Source organism: Carettochelys insculpta, chromosome 4 (assembly GCF_033958435.1).
Source record: "Carettochelys insculpta isolate YL-2023 chromosome 4, ASM3395843v1, whole genome shotgun sequence".
NCBI classification, from domain to species: domain Eukaryota; kingdom Metazoa; phylum Chordata; order Testudines; family Carettochelyidae; genus Carettochelys; species Carettochelys insculpta.
The window spans coordinates 29,540,635-29,564,515 of NC_134140.1; the positions used below are offsets into that span (position 1 = coordinate 29,540,635).

Consider the following 23,881-nt stretch of genomic DNA (forward strand, 5'->3'; position numbering starts at 1 on the left):
GCTTAATTTTCCAACTTGTGGAATTGTTCCCAACTCATCTACAGAAAACCTCCACAAGTTTAAGTTGGACAGGTCCTCTAGGTGCACAAGAGAAAGGTGCAGTTCTACAGAACCCCTGAATTGCACATGGAACCTTCATTTACCATTGGTGTAGTCTCTCAGTTTAAACAGACAGATACAACTTTAAAGCCACAAGCCTGAGCTGAACTCAAGTACAGTTTTTAATACTACAGCAAAGGCTTGATTATAAAGCATCCCTGGGGAACAGGGGTTGCCAGATAATCAAATTTTCTGGTTACTTGAGCAGGGCTCCTGGCAAGAGGAAGGTGAAGGGGCAGCTCTGCTCCCAAGGGCTGCGGGTGCACCCTGCTGCCACCAGAAATGGTGGCACAGCCATCTCTGCTCTGCCACCGGCCCCCTGCGACAGCTGTTGCTGGCCGGGAAGGGAGAGAAAGCGGGGTGCCCTGTGGCAGCCAGCCCTACTCTACTGGCCTCAGCCAGGAAGTCAGGCCTGCAGCAGCCAGCCAAGAAGAGCAACCAGCCCCAAGGGCCCATTAATAGAATGTGCCAGTTATCCAGGTGCTGGATAACACGGCTTTTACTGCACTGTGTGGCAGTACTCCCTGATAAACACACCTTCTGCATTTAAGAACAGGTGATTCCACATTTTATAACAAAGTTGATCTTTGTGCTATTTTATATTTTGCTAATGAATGACAGGCATTTAAAAAGTGAACTCAATGGATGTCTTGCCAAAATAAGGACCACAAAACCAGCCGTTGTCTATTCAGTCACCTAATTTCTGCACAAAGCAGATACTAATTCCACACTGTAAAGTTCACGGCCAGATTTGAACTTGTCCTAAATCCAGGTACAATGGAGATCAAGAGTTTCGATTCAGTGTCACCTATAAATATTTCATTCAATACACACACATTTATGGTAAAATCTGAGCAAAGGTAGATAGAGCAAATGACAGACACTCCTTTTAATTTAATTGGGTAAAAACTTCAATTTTACACTTCTGTTTAAACAAGAATAGAAAAAACTGCACATAGGAAAAACTAAATTAAAATGGTTATTGCAACCCCAACTGTCACACAAGTTAAACTGTGCATTCTTAATGCTACAGTCATTCAGGATATGCTGTTTAATCATTTTCTTAATGTGCGCCTGTAAATTTTAAAGGCCAATTTTAAAATTTAGATTCCTAAGCCTGTATTTAAGGATATGGAAATTAATTGAAGCCAGTGAGAGAAATGTGTTGGTCACAATTCTGAAAAATCAGGTCAATGGGAAAATTTTCAAACATGGGTGAGTTTGTATCATAGCATCTGTAGTCACGTCTTTAAATTAAATCTCTAAATGAGCAGTATGATTGCGACAGACTTAAAAACAGCAGAAAAAACTTATACCAATGCTACTGATCTACTCTCTTCAGCCACACCATTGGCCTTCTGTCTTCTCAAAGCAATGAGTGTTTGTATTGTTTAAATAGTTCTATTACGTGTTCTGATGTTCCTCATGAAAACAGAAAAGAGTAAGGAAAGGAGCTCTGTCCTCTACTCAGAGACAGCAACAGCTCAAGCATCTAGAAATACACATTGTGATGCCGCCACACAGAGGAAGCCTTCTTTGACTGGAAGTCTTAGGAGACTCCTATGCTACAATCTCAAAAATATTTTTAAAATCTTGCCTATTCCATGGGCACAAGGTTCTTAATGCCCGTATCAAGTTTCATTTGCACTATATGTATCATCTCACACATAATCTGCTCGTGTGCACACAGAATTATGCCCCAATATTGTACCTGGTCAGTTTTTAAAGCGACACTACTCTAGCTTTTCAGGTTTTCATGCAGTAAGCCAAAGCTAGCTATGAATGTTCTACTGAGTAGTAGCAGTAAAAGCCTCTTCCTCTCCTACATCTTGAAGCACAGACGACTGACAATCATTCATCAGCATCCCCTGTCCTTGGAGATTTTTTCCATTTCTGATCAGGTGTATCCCATCTTTTTAACATCTGCCTAAAAGTCTCTATGCCAGGTGCTTCTTGGGTGCCCTATTTTCCTTTTTCCTGTGGTTTCCAACTTAAGGCTTGCCTTGTAGTGATGGTGATTGGTTTTCTGAGGGTATGTCCAGTCCATCACCATCTTCTCTTCCTGATTTCTTCTTCAGGAAGTTGGTGAGTCAGTTGCCACAGATCTTAGTTATTGATGGCGTATGGCCAGTGGATCTGGAGGATTTTACGGAGCCAGTTATTAATGTCTAGGGTTTTTTGTTTGTTTTTTTGTTTTTTGTTTTTTTAACAGTCCTTTTTGTTGTTCTCAAGTTTCTGCTCCATACAGTAAGAATGATTTGACACTGGAATTGAATAAACTGATCTTAGTCTGCGTTCTGATCTGCTTAGAATTTCAGATTTTTTTCATGGGAAGAAAGGCTGTTCTTGCTTTCCAAATCCATGCTCTCACATCAGAATCTGTGCCCCTCTCTTTACCAGTGATGCTGCCCTGGTATTTGAAGACCTCAGCTTCTTCCAGCACCCTACTGCCAAGTATGACTAGCTCCGGCATTACAGCCCATCATCCAAGTTAGTCAGCCTCATTTAAGAACTCTTATGAAGGAATGACCTGCAAAGTTTACCATGGGGAACAATTCACAAGGAGCTTTGAAGTGAAGATCACAGTCTGACAAGGCTGCTTGTCACCATTCCTCTTTCTCCAGGTGTTCAACTGGGTCATGAAGATAACAACAGCAGAGAAAAAAAGTGGATGCTCTGGACCAAGGTGGATGACGTGGACTTTGCTGACCAACTGGCACGTCTGTCCCACAGCCACCAACAGATGCAGATCTTGCTGACATCTCAGCTACAGCTGAGACTTGAACATACACAAGGGAAAAAAACTAAGATTTTAAAAATCAACATCAATAGCACAGAGCCAGTCAGTCAAATCTTCTGCTGAAGATGTATGTAATTCTAAGGCTTTACTCCAAAAGCCACTTAAAACTGCTGTCCATAAAATGTTACACCTTAGAATAGGTAAAGCTACCTATTTTTTGGGAGATTCAAAATTTCTTTCTTGTAGGTAAAAACTACTGCAGCAAATGTTTAGCTCATGTGACACAAAGCCCTAATTATATTAAGCCATAAAACCTAAAAAGTAACTATATAAAAGCCAAGCTTTAAACCGCTCCCACAACCACTAATCAGCAAAATATTATGTAGGTCAGGATATTAAAATTCAGTCATCGCATAACTATCACTATAATTCGCTGAACAGGGAGCACTTTGCTTTAGCGCATTTCATAATGTTTCTTACGTTAACAAGAAAATCATAAGATCTCATCTGGCAAGCCCGATCTTGTAAAACAGGGCTCTTCCTCAACACATTTGATAGTTTTCAAAGGAAGAAAAAAAGCTAGGAATTTCTCTGTAGTGACTATACCACCTCAAACATGACTACCTACCTGAGACCATGGTCTGTGATCTGATAACATCCAGACAGACTGAGGAACTGAAGAACTCGTGCAGTCTCTTGGTCTGACTTTTCACTCCCAGAGTATGCAAAGTCTTCTCCCTCTGACTGTCTAGTCCTTGTTGCTTTTTGACACAGTGCAGAGGACTCTGGAAGTGCTTGTATAGTTCTTAGTGCTGTCCCAGCACAACAAAATGAGTGACTGCAGTAAGTAAAGGCAGTAGATGCACAATGCTGCTGCCAGCATACGCTAGTCCTTAGTCCGACAATGTCTTTATTGTAACAGGATGCTGAACAACTAAGACTGGGTGCTGGTTCCACAACACAAAGTCCCTCAATGTTTCTGCGTCGCCCCGCAGCATCTTCAATATCAGCCAGATCATCTGCATCTAGCATCCAGACATAGGAAGAGGTGAAGCTTTCCAAGCTGACAGGTTTAGTCCAATAATGCTCATTTCTATCTTCCTTGATAAGAGTTTCATTAGCTATATCATGCAAACTGTACTTCCTATTGGACTGTACGCTAGTGTCTTCATTTCTCCACACAGTCTTTGCATTTCTGTTTCTGCAACCTTTCAGAACTTTCTTGTTGTTGTGAGCTGACAGGATTCCCAAAGCTCTGGAAATCTTCTCCATGGCCACATCTGTGATTTTTTCACAGCCCGACAGATCAAGATGGCGAAGACTCTGACAACAACCAACCCACGACCAACTGAAATCAGAAAAGGATAAACTGAACATACAGTTCTATGTAAGTTTGCAAAGACTCTTAATGAACAAACATAGAAAATAAGTCATTTACTGACTTGCATAGGGAAATTAAATATAAATTCAGTAAGTGTTTACATGTGCCTCACCTCTGAAGAGACAAAAGACAAAAATAAATTTAAAAATATGATTTGGCGCTCATACAATAGTGAGAAGTACTTTATAAACACCTAAAATGAATAAGAATATCTAAAGAAATATTAAATAAACCATGCTCAGTAATATTATTGAAAACACTAACTACAGGTGGCAATACTACAAACATTTCAACCACCAGAATCCCACAATTTCTGTTTAATAATTTCCAAAATGATTTGTCAGATAAAGTGAAGCTACTGGAAATGCATGGATGACCAGTTCTCAAAAGTATTTCTTGTTGACTGTACATATATACTTGCCAGAGGAGCTAGCTTAGTATACTGGAAATTATCAATGCTGTAAGATGACACCAGGATCGCGCAAGCTAGCAAACTTGGAAAATACACCCTGACATCAAAAATATGAGATTTGGTCCTTGCTTTTAAGTCGTTGTAATAGTTTTTAAGTGAGGATGCTGTTTGCATTAGTGTACTTAAATGTCTATCCTCTGAACTCCCTCTTGTTCCATTTCAATTCAAATGGATTTGACACATTATAGGAGTATATTAGTATCACAAATATGACTCCATAACTGAGGTTAAAAAGCTTACTGTTTGTACTGGAAATTATTTGGTCTGTTGACCGTGAAAACAAAAAATCCCATGCCTTTTAGCTTGAAATTTCTCATATTTAGTCTTAAGGAAGAGACTTTGTTTTTCACTTTAATGGACTAAGTCATATTTAAATTATGGACTTTTAAAAAAATTTTTTTTTCATTTTTGAAGTAAAGATGCCTTTTTTGCCCACCCATAATTAAAAACAATTGCCATGAAAGCTCAAATTGATTTAGAAGTATTAAACCAAATTTAGGACTGGTCCAAATATAGTTTACTAATTAAAAATCAGGAAAGGTAAAAAATGTTACGGTAGTTGAAACCTTCCAAGTACCTTGCTTGGTAACTTGGATTGTAACTTTTCTCAGATGACAGACAAAATTTCACAGGACTTAAAAGCTCTGCAAGTGCATAACTTCCAGAGGAGCAGCATCTCTCATGGAAGCTCTATAGACTCTTGAAGAAGCAATGACATTTTTTAGCATGTGACAGAGAACTGCCACCAGCTCAACATTGAAGGAGTCTTTAAATTTGCTAAGGAATCTTTTGCTCAGAGGTCACATGAACCCTCAGCATAACTCTCAGAGCTTGTTACCTTCATTAGCTTCACAACACATCCTGTCCATCAATCCCGGAATCGCAGGAAATGGGAGAACAAGAGAGACAGAACTACTTGTAGCTCCCTGGGGAGCCACAACAGGTAAGTGTCCCAATCCTCTGCCACCTCCTAGCCACACTCCACACGTCCATCCCGTGCTGGCAGCCCTCTCTCACCCTAAATTTTGGGCCCACCCAAGAGCCTAGCTACCAAACCTAGGCTCCCAGAACAGTTAATCCAGCCTTGGGGGAAGCTCCGTGTTTCGGCACCCCTGCTCCTCCCCAGGGCTAGAATGTGAGGGGAAACCAGGTGCCCAGAGTTGCATGAATAAGGTAAGCATCTTTTTCTCCGTTTTATCAGCTGGGGACTACATCCATGAGGCCTCTTTTTTGTTTCTCACTTGCATGTGGCCCCAGACTGATTCTTCTGTGGGTCAGGGGCCACTGACACAAAAAGGTGCCCCCACCTCTGCTGTAGCAGGGTCTATTAGCACAGAAAGGAAGGAGGGGCAGGTTATGAATATCAATAGGGAACACACATCTCCAGATATTGTAACTTTCCTTCTTCTGTGCTCGGGCCAATGGATTTCATTGTGGGTGATTCCCAAGACGTGCTCCTTGAGGAAGACAGTTGCAGGAAATATTGTGCACAACAGACTGCAGGATCAGTGAACCAAAGGAAATATTTTCAGCCAAAGCTTAAATAAGAGCATAATGTTTGGTATAAGTGTGACTGGAAACCTTCTCCAGACTAATTCTACTCTCAAAAACTTTAAAGAGCTACTTGACTGCTTTTTGTTTTCATACTGTATAGACAAGCACAGTTTCTTCTCTGTTATAATTCCACTCTATATATTTCCACAGACTAAATCCCTGTAGAGAAGCCATCAAAGCCACATGTGGTTTAACTGAGTGGCTCTTGACTATCTAAAGTTGAAAAATTTCCACAGAACTGTAAGAAAGGAGGTTGAAGGTTGAAATCTACTTAGAAGATATTGGGGTAAAAGAAAAGTTCTTTAATTCTTTCATCAAAGTGATGAACTATCTTGGAGGTTTCAGAAAGGGTCTTGTCCCATTCAAAGATAAGGTTAGAATCCTGCATTTATCCAATGTATGAAATGATCTGTTACCTGTGCTTTGTAGCAGCTTGGAATAAGAACACTAGAAAATGAGGAGAAATTCAAAAGGTGATTAAGGGATGAACTTGGGATGCAGCCTCAAAGATACTTTATTTCTATGAAAGCCGATACATAAAGGATTAAGCAGAATGGCTCCAAACTCACTTATTCCAGGAAAGGTAATCACCATCAAGGTGGTGACCATCATAGAAATGTAGGATTAGGAGGGGCCTTGATGCATCATCCAGACCAGTAATATGCACTGAGGTAGGACTAAGTACTGTCCAATCCACAACAGATGTTTGTCTAACTGATCTTAAAGACCTCCACTGACAGACTTTACAACCTCCGTAGGTAAATTTGCTCCAGTGTGTAATTACTAATCTCTAACCTAAATCTCTCCCTGCTGCAAAAGCCACTACTTCTTGCCTTGTCCTCAGTAATTAAGAACTTATCACCTCCCTTTAGACCAACTTGTTACATACTTGAAGACTCCTTTCCTGCTACAACATTCCTGATAAAAGACCCCAGAAAGATTTTTTTTTTTTTTTGCAAAAGTATCATTGACCCATCTTTAGCTTGTGATCCACTATAATCTAAACCCACTTCCCTGGGTCCTTTTCTACAATACTCTTAAACAGACATTTCATATTTTGCATTTGTGGGGAAATGACCATTCCTACCTACATGTACAGCATTCTATTATCCAGAACTCTAAAATCATGAGCATTTTAACCATAAATAAATTTTAGATACATTTTTCAATAAGTACAGTAAAGTAAAAGTGAATACAATTAAAATACAGCAAATAGAGTATATAAATTTAGTGTTCAATATTACTGTTGTTGGTAAATAAAGTACTCTGCACACATTTTTGTTAGTTTCTTAATACCTAATCTTGTTTTTCTTTAGTGTTATGCATTGCTAGGTATACCTCTTTATTATCCAGAATATTTGAATATCCGGCAACCTCCCAGTCCCAGGGCTGCTGGATATGAAAATTTACTGTAATACTTTGCATTTGTTCTTTTCTAATCTCCAGGATTACATGGATTACTGATGCCTCAGGATTTTAAAAGAGAAGTTACTCACCGTAGTAACAGTGGTTCTTCGAGATGTGTCCCCGTGGGTGCTCCACAATAGGTGTCGGGCTCGCCCGGCGCTGCAGATCGGAAATCGTCCAGCAGTTTCTCCTGGATCGCGCATGCGCTGGCGTGCGCCACCCCCCTACACATCCCCGGCCACGTGCGCGATCCGGTCCCCACCAGTTCCTTGACTAACCGCCTCGAATGCTCCTGAAAAACACTAGACAGAGATCCGAAGCGCGGAGGATGGGCGGGTGGTGGAGCACCCACACGGACACATCTCGAAGAACCAACGTTACTACGGTGAGTAACTTCTCTTTCTTCTTCGAGTGTCCCCGTGGGTGCTCCACAATAGGTGACTACCCAGCAGTAACCCAAGAAAGGAGGTGGGTAATTGGTTTATGTGCAGCTTGCCCCCGAGAGGACTGCTGTCGACAGATGGGTATCCTCTTGCAATACCCGATGTAGGGCATAATGCTTGGCGAAGGTGTCATAGGATGACCAGGTCGCCGCTCTACAAATGTCTTTCAACGCGATGCCCTTGAAGAAAGCTGTTGACGCCGCCACCGCCCTGGTGGAGTGAGCCCTAGGCGGGGCCAGCAAAGGAGTCTTTCGAAGCTCGTAGCACATTTTTATACAGGACACAATGTGCTTTGAAATTCTCTGTGAAGAGAGGCCTTCCCCTTTTGACCTGGGAGCAAGAGACACTAGAAGCCTGTCCGTTTTCCGGAAGGACTTAGTTCTGTCTATGTAGAAGGCCAACGCCCTCCTCACATCCCGGAGATGCAGGCGTGCCTCCTTCCTGGAGCTGTGAGGCTTTGGGTAAAACGAGGGTAAAACTATTGGTTCGTTAAGATGGAAATCTGAAGCAACTTTTGGAACAAAGGCTGGGTGCAGCCTTAACGTTACCGCCTCCTTTGAGAATACTGTGCAGGGCGGCGTTGCCATCACTGCTGCGAGCTCACTCACCCTGCGAGCTGATGTAATTGCAAGGAGGAAGGTTGTTTTTATCGTAAGGAGACGTAGGGGAACTGTGGCTAATGGTTCAAAAGGTGGACCTGTTAGCGTGCTGAGCACCAAGTCCAAGTTCCACGATGGTGGAAGCGGTTTCCGAGGGGGGTACAGGTTTACCAGCCCCTTCAAGAACCTGGTAATGATAGGATGGGCGAATACCGTGGGCCCTTCCTCTGTATGCCGAAAGGCTGATATAGCAGTGAGGTGGCCTTTTAGCGAGGATAAAGAAAGCCCACCCCTCTTAAGGTCCAATAAGTATTCTAGTATTATTGGTATAGGAACGTCAAAGGGAGCTAACTGCTTGGCAGAACACCAGGCTGTGAATCGAGTCCATTTCTGCTTGTAAGTCTTCCTGGTGGAGGTCCTTCGGCTACATTCCAGGACTTGTTGTACTCCCTCCGTACATGTGCTCTCTAAGGAGCTGAGCCATGGATTAGCCATGCTTGTAGGCGCAGACCCTGAGGGTGTGGGTGCACTATGGACCCCTAAGCCTGCGTGAGTAGGTCTGGCGCCACTGGTAGAGGGAGCGGTGGGTGGTCTGACATGCGCAGAAGCAAGGGAAACCATTGCTGCTGATCCCACGTTGGCACTACGAGTATCATGCAGGCTCTCTCCCTTCTGGCTTTCTGCAAGACCTTGTGGATGAGCGCTGTGGGGGGGAACGCATAAAGTAGGAGGCCCCTCCATGAAATCTTGAATGCGTCCCCCAGGAACCCCTGCCCCACTCCTGCCCTGGAGCAGTACTGGGGATACTTCTTGTTGTGCTGGGTGGCAAACAGATCGATCTGGGGAAACCCCCATGCATGAAAAATGGGCCGTAGCAGAGCGGAGCGGATCTGCCATTCGTGCGTGAGTGCGAAGCGCCTGCTCAGCTGATCTGCTTTCACATTGTGAGCGCCCGGCAAGTACGAGGCTTTCAACGTTATATTGTTGGCGATGCACCAGTTCCACAGTCGGACTGCTTCCGCACATAGGGCATGGGATCGGGCTCCTCCTTGTCGATTTATGTAAAACATAGTGGAGGTATTGTCGGTATTGATCCCAACTACTTTGCCTTGTATGTGGTCTCGAAAATGTTTGCAGGCATTGAACACTGCTCTGAGCTCCAGTATGTTTATGTGCAGTGCCTGTTCCGCAGGGGACCATAGCTCTTGCGTCACTTTGTCGCCGCTGTGCGCTCCCCATCCTATGTGGGAGGCGTCGGTAGTAAGAAAGATAGAAATTTGTGGTTGGTGAAAGGGCACCCCTGGTAGCAGGTTCTTGGGGTTTTCCCACCATGCCAGGGATCTGCGCACCTCTGTCGTGGGCGACACCACCCTCTGGACACTATGGGATGCCGGTTTGTAGACGCTCGCCAGCCAATGCTACAGACTTCGCATGTGCAATCTGGCATTCTGTACCACAAACGTTGGTGCTGCCATGTGGCCCAGCAGCTGTAAGCACGTTAAGACCAGCACCGTGGGGCTGTATGTGATGACCTGCACCAGCGAACTGATGGCACAGACGCGGGCGTCGGGTAGGTACACCCTTGCTATGATAGAGTTTATACGTGCCCCTATGAACTCTATGTCTTGTGTGGGATCGGCCTTTGACTTCGCGAGGTTGATGACTAGGCCCAGCGAAGAAAACGTGTCCGCTGTGACGCGTATCATGCGTAGGACCTCTGCCTTCGAGGCCCCTTTCAGCAGGCAGTCATCCAGGTATGGGAAAATAAACACCCCCTGTCTGTGCAGGTAGGCTGACACCACTGCCAGGGTTTTGGTAAAGACTCTGGGGGCCGAGGAAAGGCCGAACGGAAGAACCCTGTACTGGAAGTGCTCCTCGCCAACCGTGAAGCGGAGGAAGCGTCTGTGTGCCGGGTGGATAGTTATATGAAAGTAAGCATCTTGTAAGTCGAGGGCTGCAAACCAATCTCCATCGTCCAGTGCCGTGAGTATGAAGGCGACTGTAATCATCCGAAAACGTTGCTTGCGCAAGTAGCGATTGAGGCCCCGAAGATCTAAGATAGGCCTCCAGCCTCCTGTTTTCTTCTCTGTGAGGAAGTAGCGTGAATAAAAACCTTTCCCCTGGAATTGTTCCGGCACTCTTTCCACCGCCCCTATGAACATAAGGTGGTCCACCTCCTGCTTGAGCCTTGCCTCGTGGGCAGCGTCCCTGAGGTGAGGCCTGGAGGGAGGCTTCGTCGGTGGGAGCGACTGGAAGGGGATCGCGTAACCCATGGCTATGATCTCCAGCATCCATTTGTCTTTGGTGATCTTTTGCCATTGGGGGTGAAACGGTCTGAGGCGATGATGGAACATGGAATGAGAGTGGCATTGAGCGATGGTAGTGATAGTGCAGCCCTCGACATGCCCGTCAAACTTGCTGCCTTTGGGCCTGTCCTGAGGGCGTACGGCTTTGCTGAGAACGTCGCCTGGGAGTTCTGTACTGTTGCTGCTGTTGATGGCGCCCTTGTTCGTAGCCCCGTTGATACTGAGCACGCTGTGGTTGGTACGGGTAGCGTCTTTGCTGAGGATAATATTTTTTCTTCCTATATGGAGGAGCATAAATACGCAAGGTTCTAAGTGTTGCTCTCGAGTCCTTACTGGAGTGGAGGACCGAGTCGGTTGAGTCTGCAAACAACCTTTGCGTGTCAAAGGGAAGATCCACGATCTTCGCCTGTAGGTCCCTCGGGATACCCGATGTCTGGAGCCAGGATTCTCTACGCATGATCACTGCTGTAGCCGTTGAGCGTGCCGCCGTATCTGCCACATCCAGGGCAATCTGGACTCCCGTCCGCAATGCTGCGTAGCCCTCTTGCACAATTGCCTTTAACACTGGCTTATCTTCCAGAAGTGAATCCATGAGAGAAGTAAGCCTGGAGTAATTATCAAAATTATGGTTCGCTAGGTGTGCCGCATAATTCGCCATTCTCAATAGCAGGGTAGAAGAGGAATATACCTTCCTGCCAAACAGCTCAAGCTTCTTGGCATCTTTATCCGATCCCCCTGATTTGTACTGAGAAGTCTTTGACCTCTGCTGGGACGATTCGACTACCAACGAGTTTGGTCGTGGGTGACTGAAGAGGAACTCCATGCCCTTTGCCGGGACGAAGTACTTCTTATCCACTCTCTTGTTCATAGGCGGAACGGAGGCCAGAGTCTGCCATATGGTAGTGGCTGACTCCAGAATGGCTTCGTCCAGCGGAATAGCAATTTTGGATGAAGCCGGGGGTCTCAAATTTTTCAGGAGTTTGTGATGTTTCTCCTGCACTTCTGCCGTTTGAATGCCTTGTGTGAAAGCCACCCTTTTAAACAGCTCCTGAAACTGTTTAAGGTCATCCGGGGGAGCGACATCCCCGGGGGCCATGGCCTCATCTGGGGAGGATGAGGAGGAACCACTAGGGTAAATCTCCCTCGAACTCTCAGGCTCCTGTGGCCGATGATACACTTGCTCGCTGGAGGATTGTGAAGGAAAGTCTCGGGGTTCTAAAATTAACTCCCCCTGAGATAACTGTGTTTCCATCCCCGATCAGGAGTGTCCACGGGGGTACTGAACAGCCGAGGGGGACCTGCCCCTGGGCGTAGGCCTGGGGTGTCTGTGTCCAGCATGATAAGAACGACCATGGCAGCACGGGCAAGGGTCCGGGGATGGAGACCTAGACCACTCCCGGGGTGCATACCCCCGATGTCTGGGAGAGCGAGACCTCCGCGACGACACAGATAGCGGTGAAACTGGCTTGTGATAGTACTCCAGGGGATCCAATCCCAGAAAAGGTGAAGGTGGCCCGAGCCATGGTGACATTGGTTGGAGGAACAGAGGAGGTGGTTCTGGATAGGCCGGTAGAGGCTCAGGCCTTCTGGGCGGCGTGTGTAGCACAGGGGGAGGGCTTGTTGCCAGTAGCAGCGCAGCCCTGTCCAGAGAAGGGCTGCGGTGCCGGGCCTTTGATTTTGCCTTGCCCCTCCCTTGCGGGGCTGCCACCACCTCCTCCCACGCCGGGGATCTCGGCCCCGCTGTCGGCGCCGCGCTTGGCCCGCTCAGCTGCGGTGCCGCGCGGGTAACTTCCTCAGGTGCCTGCAGGCTCCGTGCCTCACGGCCCTGCACTGTTGGTGCCACGGGGGTTGGTGCCGCCTGTTCCAGCGCTTGCCTGGCTGACGCTCCAGGCGCCACGCATGCCGGCTGTTGTGTAACCGGAGGCTCAGCCTCTGCCACGTGCGCTGCCGCTTGCCTGAGTATGCGGCTGGGGGCTGTGTGTTCCGCCCATCCCGCTCGCTGAAACCACCAGCAAGGATCGAGCTGGGGAGAGTTTCCTCCGTTTCTGCACCGAGGGAGTCAGAGAAGCTGCCTTCCTCTTGTGTAACCCAGAGGGCCCTTCTGGGTGAGGCCTCTCCGGCAAATCCGGCTGGAGGGCCTTGTCAAACAAGGGCATTTTAAGACGCATTTCTCCGTCTTTCCTGGCCCTGGCTGTGAGCTTAGCACAGTGAGAACACTTCTGGGTAACATGTGATTCCCCCAGGCATCGGATACATTCACTATGTCCATCAGAGGCTGGCATAGCTTCACGGCAGGACTCACACTTTTTAAAACCTGAAGAGGCCATCGCGGTGAGTCTTTTACTGTTAATAGGGTACTTAGCACTTAGCCCGTGCCCGTTTACCCGAATCGCGGTCACCGGCCTGCGGGGCAGCGGGCGGCCTACTGGCCTTACGTCCACTCCTCTTCTCCACTCCTCTCTCTCATTGTATTATATATATTTTTAATATTCTCTTTGTCCTCTTTTTTTTTTAACCGGAAAAAAACAACAATTTACACGTAGAACACACTACCTAATCTGACTCTGGCCGTAGCCTGAGCGGATTCCATCTGCAGCCGATGGCGGTTGAAAAGGAACTGTTGGGGACCGGATCGCGCACGTGGCCGGGGACGCACAGGGAAGCGGCGCGTGCCGACGCATGCGCGATCCAGGAGAAACTGCTGGAAGATTTCCGATCTGCGGCACTGGGCAAGCCCGACATCTATTGTGGAGCACCCACGGGGACCACTCGAAGAAGAATTGTGCTTATCACTCTGTAGGCGGAAACACTTCTCTGCAGAGTGTCTCCTACCACTTGGGGAAAGAAACAGGGTGGCTGCAGAGCCCCATAGTCACGGACCAGGAGTCGTGACCCATGGCCAGTGGCACAGGCCAGGAACACACCCCAGTGGCAATGGGGCCAGGGACACTCCTTTGGGGCTGCTCTCCTGGCCCTTGGTTGTGTGGCTCTGCAGCCACCCCACCTCCTACCCGGAGCTCACTGCTCCCAGTGTTGCCTCGGTCAGTGCTGGCCCCTTCTGCTGCTGCCAGAGTGAAGCCCTACAGCCAGTGGCAGCAGAGGGGTTGGTACTGACCTTCCTTGGTCCAGGACTGGTCTGGCCCCAAGGGTACCAAACTATGGAGGTACAACCGGTATTTTTTTTTTTTTTTTTTACACAAATATTTATACTATAAAATGATTTTAAAAAGAGTATTTCTCAATTTAGCTCAGTCTGATCTCTTTATTATGAAAGTGCAACTTACAAATGTAGATTGTTACATAACTGTACTCAGAAACAAACAATGTAGAACTTAAAACCCACAAGTTCACTCAGTTCTATTTCTTGTCCAGCCAATAGCTAAGAGAAATAAGCTTGTTTATATGTGTGGGAGATAAGGTTGCCTGCTTCTTATTTACAATGTCACCTGAAAGTGAGAACAGATGCCCCCCATGACACTTTTGTAGCAGGCACTAAAAGGCATTTACTTGTCGGATAAGCCAAACATTTGCATGCCCCTTTATGGTTTGGCCACCATTTCAGAGAACATGTTTCCACGCTCTGTGGGGCGGTGGGGGAGGGAGGAGAGAGAACTGTACATCTCCTCCGTGTCTTATCTGCATTCTGCCATAAATTTCATGTTATAGAAGTCTTGAATGATGACCTGACACATGGTTTTCATTCTAAGAACACTTTCACTGTAAATTTGACAAAATTCAAAGGTGGTACCAATATGACACTTCCAAAGACAGCTACAGCGCTTGATCCAAAGTGTAAGAATCTGAAGTGCCTTCCAAAATCTGAGGGAACATGCTCTCAGAAGCAACACACTGATATGGAAACTATACAACCTCTACCACCATAAAATTTGACCTTCTGCGGGTGGCATCTGACACAGATGACGAAAATGAATTTGTATGGGTCTGTTCTGCTCTGGACCATTCCTGAGCAGAACATGAAACATGTACAGTAACGTAAGGACACATGAATCCTTAATACATCTGGCACTTAAATACTTTGCAGCGCTGGCTGCAAGAATGCCATGTGAATGCCTGTTTTCACTTTAAGGTGACCATGTAAACAAGAAGCGAGCAGCATTAGCTCCTGCAAATATAAACAGACTTTTGCCTGAGTGGAGATGTATGAATGAATGGACTTGTAGGTGCCATAGTTTTACACTATTTTACTTTTGAATGCAATTTTTGTACATAATTCTACATTTGAAAGTTGAACATTCATGAGAGAGATTGCACTACAGTCCTTGTTTTAGGTGCACTGAAATATCCTCTCTTTGGTTTTTACAATGCAAGCATTTATAATCAAAAACAAAAAGTGAGCACTTTACAGTGTGGGAACCGAAACACAGAAAACATACAAATATATTTAAATGCTGTTCTATTAGAAACTACCATTCATTACGATTAAATTGCTGTTTTTTAACGGTTTGACAGCCTTATTGTTAATGTTACAGCTATAAAATCATGCAAAGATTGGAACTCACTGACGTGATGAGCTATATTAAAACATTTTAAGCCTTTTCAAAATGTACGACTCCTCAGGTATAAGCTTCGCCTGCCATAATATGCAAAATATTAAATGTTGCTTTAGTTTGATTGTTGGCCTCAGCTGAATGCACATTCTAACTATAATTACCATGCTAGTCTTTGTATTGCTGTGGATTTGGGTTTGCTTTTTACTAAAAAAAAAAAAATCTACAGATCGAAACTAACCTTTCAAATGCAGAGTCTGAAATATCAGTTTGAGTGAGATCCAGATGTTCCAAGTTAGGACAAAGTTCCAAAAACTGTCTAACCTAGTAAAGAAAATGTAAAGAACTTAAGAATTAAAAAGTCTCACAGCAACTTCACTGATAATACAGATGGACACACTCCATTTATGTGTTATACTAGAAGATTTACCCAGCACTGCTTGAGTCCTTAAATCAATTTTTATTTCTTTTTTTATTTAAAGCATTGCTTTGGGGTGGGACCGGGCTGAGAGATTTAGTATACAGGCTGCCCTGTGGAGAGAGTACTACCCCAGTCCTCTGTCACTGCAGCAGCTTAGGGCCAGGTGAGACGCTGCTCCTCATGGCTGCTGAAGCTCCAGCCGGCACGGCTGGGGGAGGGGTACATGTCCATCAGCTGAGGCAGGTCCAGATTCATATGCCTCCTATTCACCTCAGTCAAAGGAATGCAGCAAATTGTGCAATTTCCCCTTACTACCTGCCAAAAGAGAACAGCAAGCAATGTTCCCATATGAATCAGGGATGAGAGATGGCTTCATGGCACCTATGGGATGGGAGGATTGGGGTGGGGACAGTTTGGGATGAGCAGGCAGCCCCTTTTAGCTGCCTGTTGATTGTCTCTTTTCTGCACAGTTTTGTGTGAAGCCATCACATTCCAGAAACAGCCAATTTCATGACATAACCAAACCCCTACCTGATTTAAGTTATGATAGGAGGACGCTACATACTGAAGTTGGTTTGCCTAGCTCTTGCCATTTAGGAGGAGTTCTTGACCATACAAACAGACTCTATCAAACATCTAGTAGATTATTAATTATAGCCTACACATGTATAGTTAACATATTAATACTGACAATACATACCATCTTGTTAGAAACTGCAGAGCTGTAGGCTAATACTAGTGTTTTCACTGAAGTGCCTACATGTGGGAGAACATTATGAATTAAGCCGTGGAGTAGATGCTTCTCCATCTGTGCTATGTTAATTGCAAGGGATTCTTCTGCAGCGTCTTCTGTAAAATAAACCAAAGATTTAAGAGTTCGCCTCCCCATAACAATTCTTCCAGATGTCTCTCACTATAGGTGCACCACTCCAGGTGTGTTTGTATCCCTGTGCTGATTGCAGATTTTTGTTCAGTACCATTATGCCTGCATATGCACTGTTTCTACTCATGCTGTGCCACAAGGCTAGCCATAATGTGCGGGGAAACTGCCCACAGTTCCTTCTCTGCTACAGAGTCGTAAAATGAGAATTCCACCGTAAGGGGAAAGAGGGTGGGTTGTGTACAGCCACAAAGACAAATATCCCGAAGAACCATTTTTATTGCACAAAATACCTCCTTCTTCAAGTAGGATCCCTATAGTACTGTACTGTAGCTGACTCCCAAGTAGTACCCTCTATGGAGAGCTGGGACATCAAAGAGTCTAGTCACCTGTAAATGATAATATGGTGGAGCCAAGGATGGCACTGAAGACAAATCTCTAATGATTACATAGTATTCTGCAAAATATAGACTAGCACTCACACCACCACTCTGCAAAATTCTGAGATGGGGCAATTCTTGAAGAAGGTGGCAGATGAGAAGACATATCCTGTGAAATGTGTACAGATCAAGTCTCTGGGAATGAGTGAATCGCCTTATGAATTTGATAGCACTGTGTAGGAGGGAAGCACCATCTCAGCTGCTCTCTCTCCAATCCTTTTTGCTGAGATACTTGATATCAGGAAACCTGTTTTCGCTAATAGGCATATTAGCAACCAGGTGTCCACAGGTTCAACGGAGGACCTTGTCAGTCCTTTCAGGGCCAGGTTTAGGTCCCACATAGTTGTGGGGAGTCAAGGTTGAGGGAAGATGTTGATTATACTCTTCAGTAATCTTTTGGTGGTTGGGTGCAATAATACTGGTTATCCTCTTTGGATATAATGCTGTAATAACTGCTAGATGGACCCAAAAGAGAGTTCAGAGAAAATCCTGAGATTTTAAGGATAAGAGCATATTCTAGAACACCTGGAAGAGCTGCGGAGGTCTGAGAGATTTGACGGGTCGTGCACCATATCTGAAACCTGAATTATTTCTGCAGATATGTCACGAAGGGGGCTTTTTAACTATGTAATTGAATCTCCTGTACCTTGACTGCGAACTTTCTAACTAAGCAGAAACCATGGTTTGAGGCAGAGAATCCTCATATCGTGATGTAGAGCACATCCTTCAGACCATGAAAGGAAGTGTGAAATGATCCGAGGATAGATAAGCGGGCATGTCACGCACCATGTCTGTCCTGGTCAAGTAGGAGCTATCAGGATGACATGAGATCCTCTCAATTTTATTTTTAACAGCTCCTTCAGTGAAAGAGGAAACAGAGAAAAGGTGTAAAGAAGTATTTTTTGTCCTGGGGGAAAACATCACCACTCAGAGTGCTTTTCCATCCCTGCCCTAGAGTAGCAGAACACTTCTTATTCTGGTAAGTTCTGAACAGGTATGTGGATGATGTTCTACATTGTACAAGTCATGGAGTGCTGATGGGTACATCTCCCACTTCTGATTGTGTGGCAATTTGCAACTGAGGCTGTGCAGCATCATGTTCTGCATGCCCAGGAGGTAAACCATAGACAAAGTGACTTTGTTATCCAATAGGATTCCTCTCGATTGCCAAACAACCCAGCACCAGCCTCCTTCCTCCCCACCCGCCGCCGAGCCAGGTACCAGCCCCGCCCCCGCCACAACTGCTGGTGACTAACCAGAGCCTCTGCAGCCAGACACACGTGCTGCTGCCGCCCTTCCCCCTCAACTGCTGGGCTCCACAGCTGGAGACTGTGCCAATCCCCCTCCCCACCGAGCTGCCAGCCCCGCAGCTGGAGTGGCACTAGCTGCTCTGGGACACTGCTAGAGCAGCACCAGCCACTGCCGCCACCACGTACTTCTCCCACAAAGTGGTGGGGCACATGTGTGGAGTGGAGGGCACTCCATTCGCCACAATACAATGTCCTGTTCAAACGTGTGGCAAACAGGAGGCATACTGGACATGGAATTTGGTGGTAAGTGGGGAAAAAGGGAACTTTGATTCCTTTGCAGCGATTAAAATACTTTTTGTCCATCCACCTGCAAGTTGGAGCCATTAAAGCCGGCGTGTGGCACACAGTTTTGGACAGGTCTAAAATGGCACTGACAATTGGGAGGACAAACTTTGAGGAGGAAGAGGGGGATATTGAGGGGCTGATGATGGTAGTCCTTGCTCTCCTCCAGTAAGTGGAAGGTGTCCACTATCCTCTTCACCAGCTCCTGAAATAGGCAGAAGTCATCTGCCATAGATGATGAGGGCAAGGGATGGCGTGGTCCATGGAAGAAGTGGATGTGGTCTTTCATGTCTCCTCCATCTCCTGAGGTGGTTTAGAGACCCAGGATACTGCTGCTGAGGGAGCATGCCTGGAGGGTTCCGAGATAGGGCTTGAACCTCTTTTGCGAGGCAGGCTATCAATGTGCCACTAAAGGGTTCTAATTCGGTCATTGCGGCACACTGCTTGGTGGGGGAACACATGGATGGCCTTACCAAGATGGTGAAGGTTGCAGAGCCATCTGCGGATACATTCTCAGATCTTGCTGCCAGCATCTCTCATCAGGAGCTAGGAAGAAATACAACAGGACCGCCTTATCTAGCAAAGATTTGGACAGCGGCCAGAGAGTGGAGGGGCATGGCACGGCTGAAGGCATATCTCCTGTGCCTGGTAAAGGCTCAATGCCACAATACAGTAAACCCTCAATTTAACAAACTAATGGGGGACGGGATGTCTGTTAAACCCAGATGTCTGTTAAATCAGATGGTTTACTATGACCCACTCCCATGAGGCTCCACCAGCCCCACCACCACCACCCCCAAAAATGCCCACTACTCACCGCCACAGGATGAACTGCCCAAGTCCACCACTGCTGCTGGGGCCCCGCCACATGTGGCAGCAAAAGCTGTGCTGCTGCTGGGGGTGCCGCCATGGCTGGGGGCTGTGCGTCGCGCAGCAGCAAGGATCCCACCATGTGCAGCAGCAAAAGCCATGCCGTGGCTTGGGGTCCCACGGTGCAAAGCAGCAAGGGTCCTGCTGTGCACAGCATCAAAAGACATGCTGCGGCTGGGGACCCTACTGTGCGAGGCAGCAAGGGTCCCGCTATGCACAGAAACAAAAGCCGCGCCCCTGCTGAGGGACCCGCTGCACGTGGCAAGGCTGCCACCGTGGCTGATGGCCCTCCTGCAGGTGGCAGCAAGGGTCCACAACTGCCACCTGGAAGAGATGCTATGGCCACTGGAGCTGCAACACGCTCTTCCCACTGGTGGTGGGACGCGTACAAGTGTCAGGCAACAAGACTTACAAGAGGAATGCCAAGTTTGTACCTTTCAAACCACTTCCTTAGCAGTCAAAGTCTCTGGGGAAACCTCTTGCCCACTAGGAAACTGAGGTTAAAGAGGAGTCAACATTAAGATAATTTTCTGGTGGAGCTCTCTGTCCTTGGGAGATTTCAGACAGAGCTGCTGGCTGAAGGTGAGCTTTATTGTGTGCGGTCTTCACCAAGGTAGCAAATGCACACACTGCACTTAGCTGCAACCAGGATCACCTCATTGCAAATGTGATACTTCCGGAGGCTCTGGAAGAAGGGCCTACCCTGCAAAGGGGAAGAGTCCTGAAGAAGGAAAAAAGGCAGGAAAAAAAACACAACAGGAATTGGGGAGTTTTATTTTTAGCTTTTTGAACAGCAGGAAGAATGAACAAAGAAATAACTAGAGTAGGGGAAAACTAAATGCAAACTGCAAACAGAAGAACTATAGATCTAATAGACTGGTAACTTCATCTCTAGCCAGAGCAGTTGAGAAAGAACTGAATATAGTTAGCTCACACAAGCTGGCTGTCCTTGTGACGCAATATGAGAAGGGAAAGTGCAAGTGCAAGCCCAAAGGACACTACTATGAAGTTCTCTGATCAGCAGCACAGGAACACAGTACTCCTGCAGTGATGCACCCAGAGGAACACTACTCAAAGAACAACAAACATTTTAAACATTTACAAATATTGTACCTAAAAATACAGAGGGGTAAGAGAAAAGTTTAACAAAACACATGTTCAAAGGTACACTTTAAAATTTAATAAACCCTGGGAAAAAGGTTCCAGGTGTGGTTTTCTATTTGTCTGTCTTGCTAGCTGTCCTACAGAGATCAATCCCAGGAACTAACAAGAGGAACCAACTCAGCAGAAAGCTATCAAAACAATTCTTGGAAAGAACAACGTTACTTTCAGATTCTGCAGTATTAGGGTTTTACAGGTCAATACCAAAACTCTAAAATGTACACATACACAAACTGGTGAAATGCAAAATACTGAGTCTTACTTGGACTGAACAACACAGCATTCTGTACTAGCTGAAGCATCCAATTACTTTTTCCATTAGTAATTCTGTGTAGAAAAATGTTGGACTAAAACAGCTACAAATTACAAAGGCAAGAATCATAGATGTTCAAAAAGATAAATTTGCTGACTGGGCCAACAGCAGAAAAAAGAATTACTGTGTCTCACTGAAATCAGCTGGGCATTGAAGAGTACCTTCAGATCTAGCAGAATTTGGAAATTAAAAAACAGAAATTGCAACATACTCTAAAGTCAGTTTTATCTTGGAACTTGCATACCAATTAGATACACTGCACTGATTACATCTTTGAGATGGAGAAGTTCTGAAAAACAGACCAGATATTTAGGAAAAAAAGGTCACGGTCTTGCTCCTTTTCAGTGTTCAGCTGAAGCTGAACCAAACACTGAACTGGAAAGTGGACAGCCAAACAGAAACAGGAGCGTAATTCATCTAAGCCTGAGTAAAACAAATAAGGTAATGTGATGCAGCTGTCATTAAATGGCAGACAAAGAAAGTTTGTGTATGCTGTGTTTTGTATACTTCGCAGAAATTGAATATTATGAGACATTGCTTAGGGTGACTGCTTGCCAATATTTTGCTTTAGTAAAAGCATGTGTAGTTGCCTAACACAAAAAAATATGTTTGGAAACATCTTCTGTCCATGTAGTACATAGATGACATTAAGTAACATCTCAAGAGCCACTACACCAGTGTTAGCTGAAAAACGGCCCAGATTCAAAATATTTTCTGTTAGCTCACGGTAAAAGTGCACATTCCAGATTAAAATATTCTTCCTTTATTCTTATTGGTAATGTATGTACTACATTCAGTTACGAAAAAGCTGTTTTTAAAAAGAAGTTATCTACATTTCCTGCTACAAAATTATAGCTATATGATTACATCTACTAGGGTTGGGGTTGCATCATCATCAGGAAAAGCCGAACAAGAACTTCACTTAACAATTTACTTTATATCAGATTTTGCCTACCAGATTCATCAATGTCAGCATCTTCATCCCATTCCTGAAAAGCACGACTTTCATCTTTTCTATTTTTCACCCACTCTTCATCAGGTTCAGTATCAAGGTCAGCTGCAGGACCATTGTACCAATCACCTACTCAGCCAAAAAAAGGAAATAAATGAAAACACACTGTAGGAAACATTTAGTTTTATAACTGAAAACTAATAATTATTTGGTATACACTGGGGTCTCATCCAATGGCATTGGCCACTTCCTTCCAACTGGCTATTTCCTTCAATAGAAGTTGGATGAGCCATTTCATACACACTTCCTGATGTTTACAACATACTAAAAATTACCGTTGAGAAGCTTTTAGAATTCTGAGACAATTTCAATATCTTGATTTTTGTTAACTATTGTTAATAATTCACACTAAGGACTCTATTTTACCACATTTCCACACTAGGATCTGATATGGAAATGCAAAAGACTGAAATAACTGTGCTTTTGATTTCCTGTAACAAAATAAGCATACAGTAAACCCTCTATTTAACAAACTAATGGGGGAAGGGGTGTCTCTTGCAACTTGTGGGGAAGCAGTGAAATGCCAACTAGCTATCTGCAAAGGAACAGGGGTTTCGTTGCCACTGTGGCTTGTACCCTTTATTGATTTCTTATAATACGAAAAAAGTGTCCTTAAGGCTTAGTCTGTGTCAGACAAGCTTGCATCAAAACAAAAACATGTAGTGGAAGTAAAATATTTCACAATCTCTGAATTCATTGCAATAAGACTATTCATGCAAATACAGTATCATTTAGAACAAAGGGAGAGAGACCCCTATATATTATCCTTACTTCTAATTATTACAGGTTGAACCCTTCTAATCCGGAACTCTGTTGTCTGGCACTATCCATAATCTGGCACAATTTTAGTTAGACAGACGATCGCTTATCATGGGTGTGACCAAGTTTCCTGTAGCCCCATAAAATCTGTTTACAGCCATCAATCCTGGCTATCAGTGGCCTGTGCTGTTATTTACACCTAAGCATCTTCTAAGAGGCCAGTTAGCAGTAGAAATGTTGGTCAAGTCACAGACAATATTGACCTCCTGTGGTCCAGCAAACTCAGATCCCATGGGTGCCGTACAAGAGGGGTTCAGACGTTAATACATATTGCCAATTAACTGTTAGATTAACTATTAAATCTGAGGGTTAGCATGGGGTAAACACACATATTAGCATGTTTCACTGGACTTGAGTCCATTTTTGCATATACTGTTTCTTCATGAACAACAACAAAAATAAAACATTAAGCTAAGTTTATAGTTGCTCTATCAAAACCAATTCCTATCATGTCAAATTAAGATGTGTAATGCCACTATCACCAAATGGAGCACCTACACACAGTTAATTTTGATTAATTAAACAAAATACTAATGCATTATATTTTGCAACCTCCAAAATCAGACCCTTGAAATGTTTTTGAAAACAGATGAAAAATTCAATCACCTACCTCTGGCCCAATGAACAGGGTAAAGATGCTTCCAAAGAGATCCAGTTTTAACCAGCTGAGACCACTTAGTGCTTACTTGACTACACTGACACAACTCCTGAGGGTTAAGGTAACTGAAGATGGTCAGCATTACTTCAGGAGGAAGATGGGTAATATTTGTAGTATGCCCTGTCACTTCAGTTTCTGAAACATAATACATGTGTTTTAATAAAGGGGTACAAGTGTATAACTCTTCAGTTAAGTAACAATGGCCT

General features: G+C 45.0%; 1 protein-coding gene across 2 annotated transcripts in view; it reads right to left on the reverse strand.

Moving 5' to 3' along the window:
* FBXL5 (F-box and leucine rich repeat protein 5) overlaps nt 1-23,881 on the reverse strand; it is a 56,499-nt gene that overhangs the window by 8,661 nt on the left and 23,957 nt on the right. Inside the window, exons 5-9 of one of the 2 annotated variants that reach the window (XM_074992515.1) lie at nt 23,628-23,810; nt 22,142-22,267; nt 16,631-16,779; nt 15,751-15,833; nt 3,468-4,187 (exon numbers count right to left, since the gene is read on the reverse strand). In XM_074992515.1, the coding sequence (XP_074848616.1) occupies nt 3,468-4,187; nt 15,751-15,833; nt 16,631-16,779; nt 22,142-22,267; nt 23,628-23,810 (1,261 nt within the window). The remainder of the gene's footprint in view (nt 1-3,467; nt 4,188-15,750; nt 15,834-16,630; nt 16,780-22,141; nt 22,268-23,627; nt 23,811-23,881) is intronic. The other variant, XM_074992516.1, reaches the window with a different exon arrangement.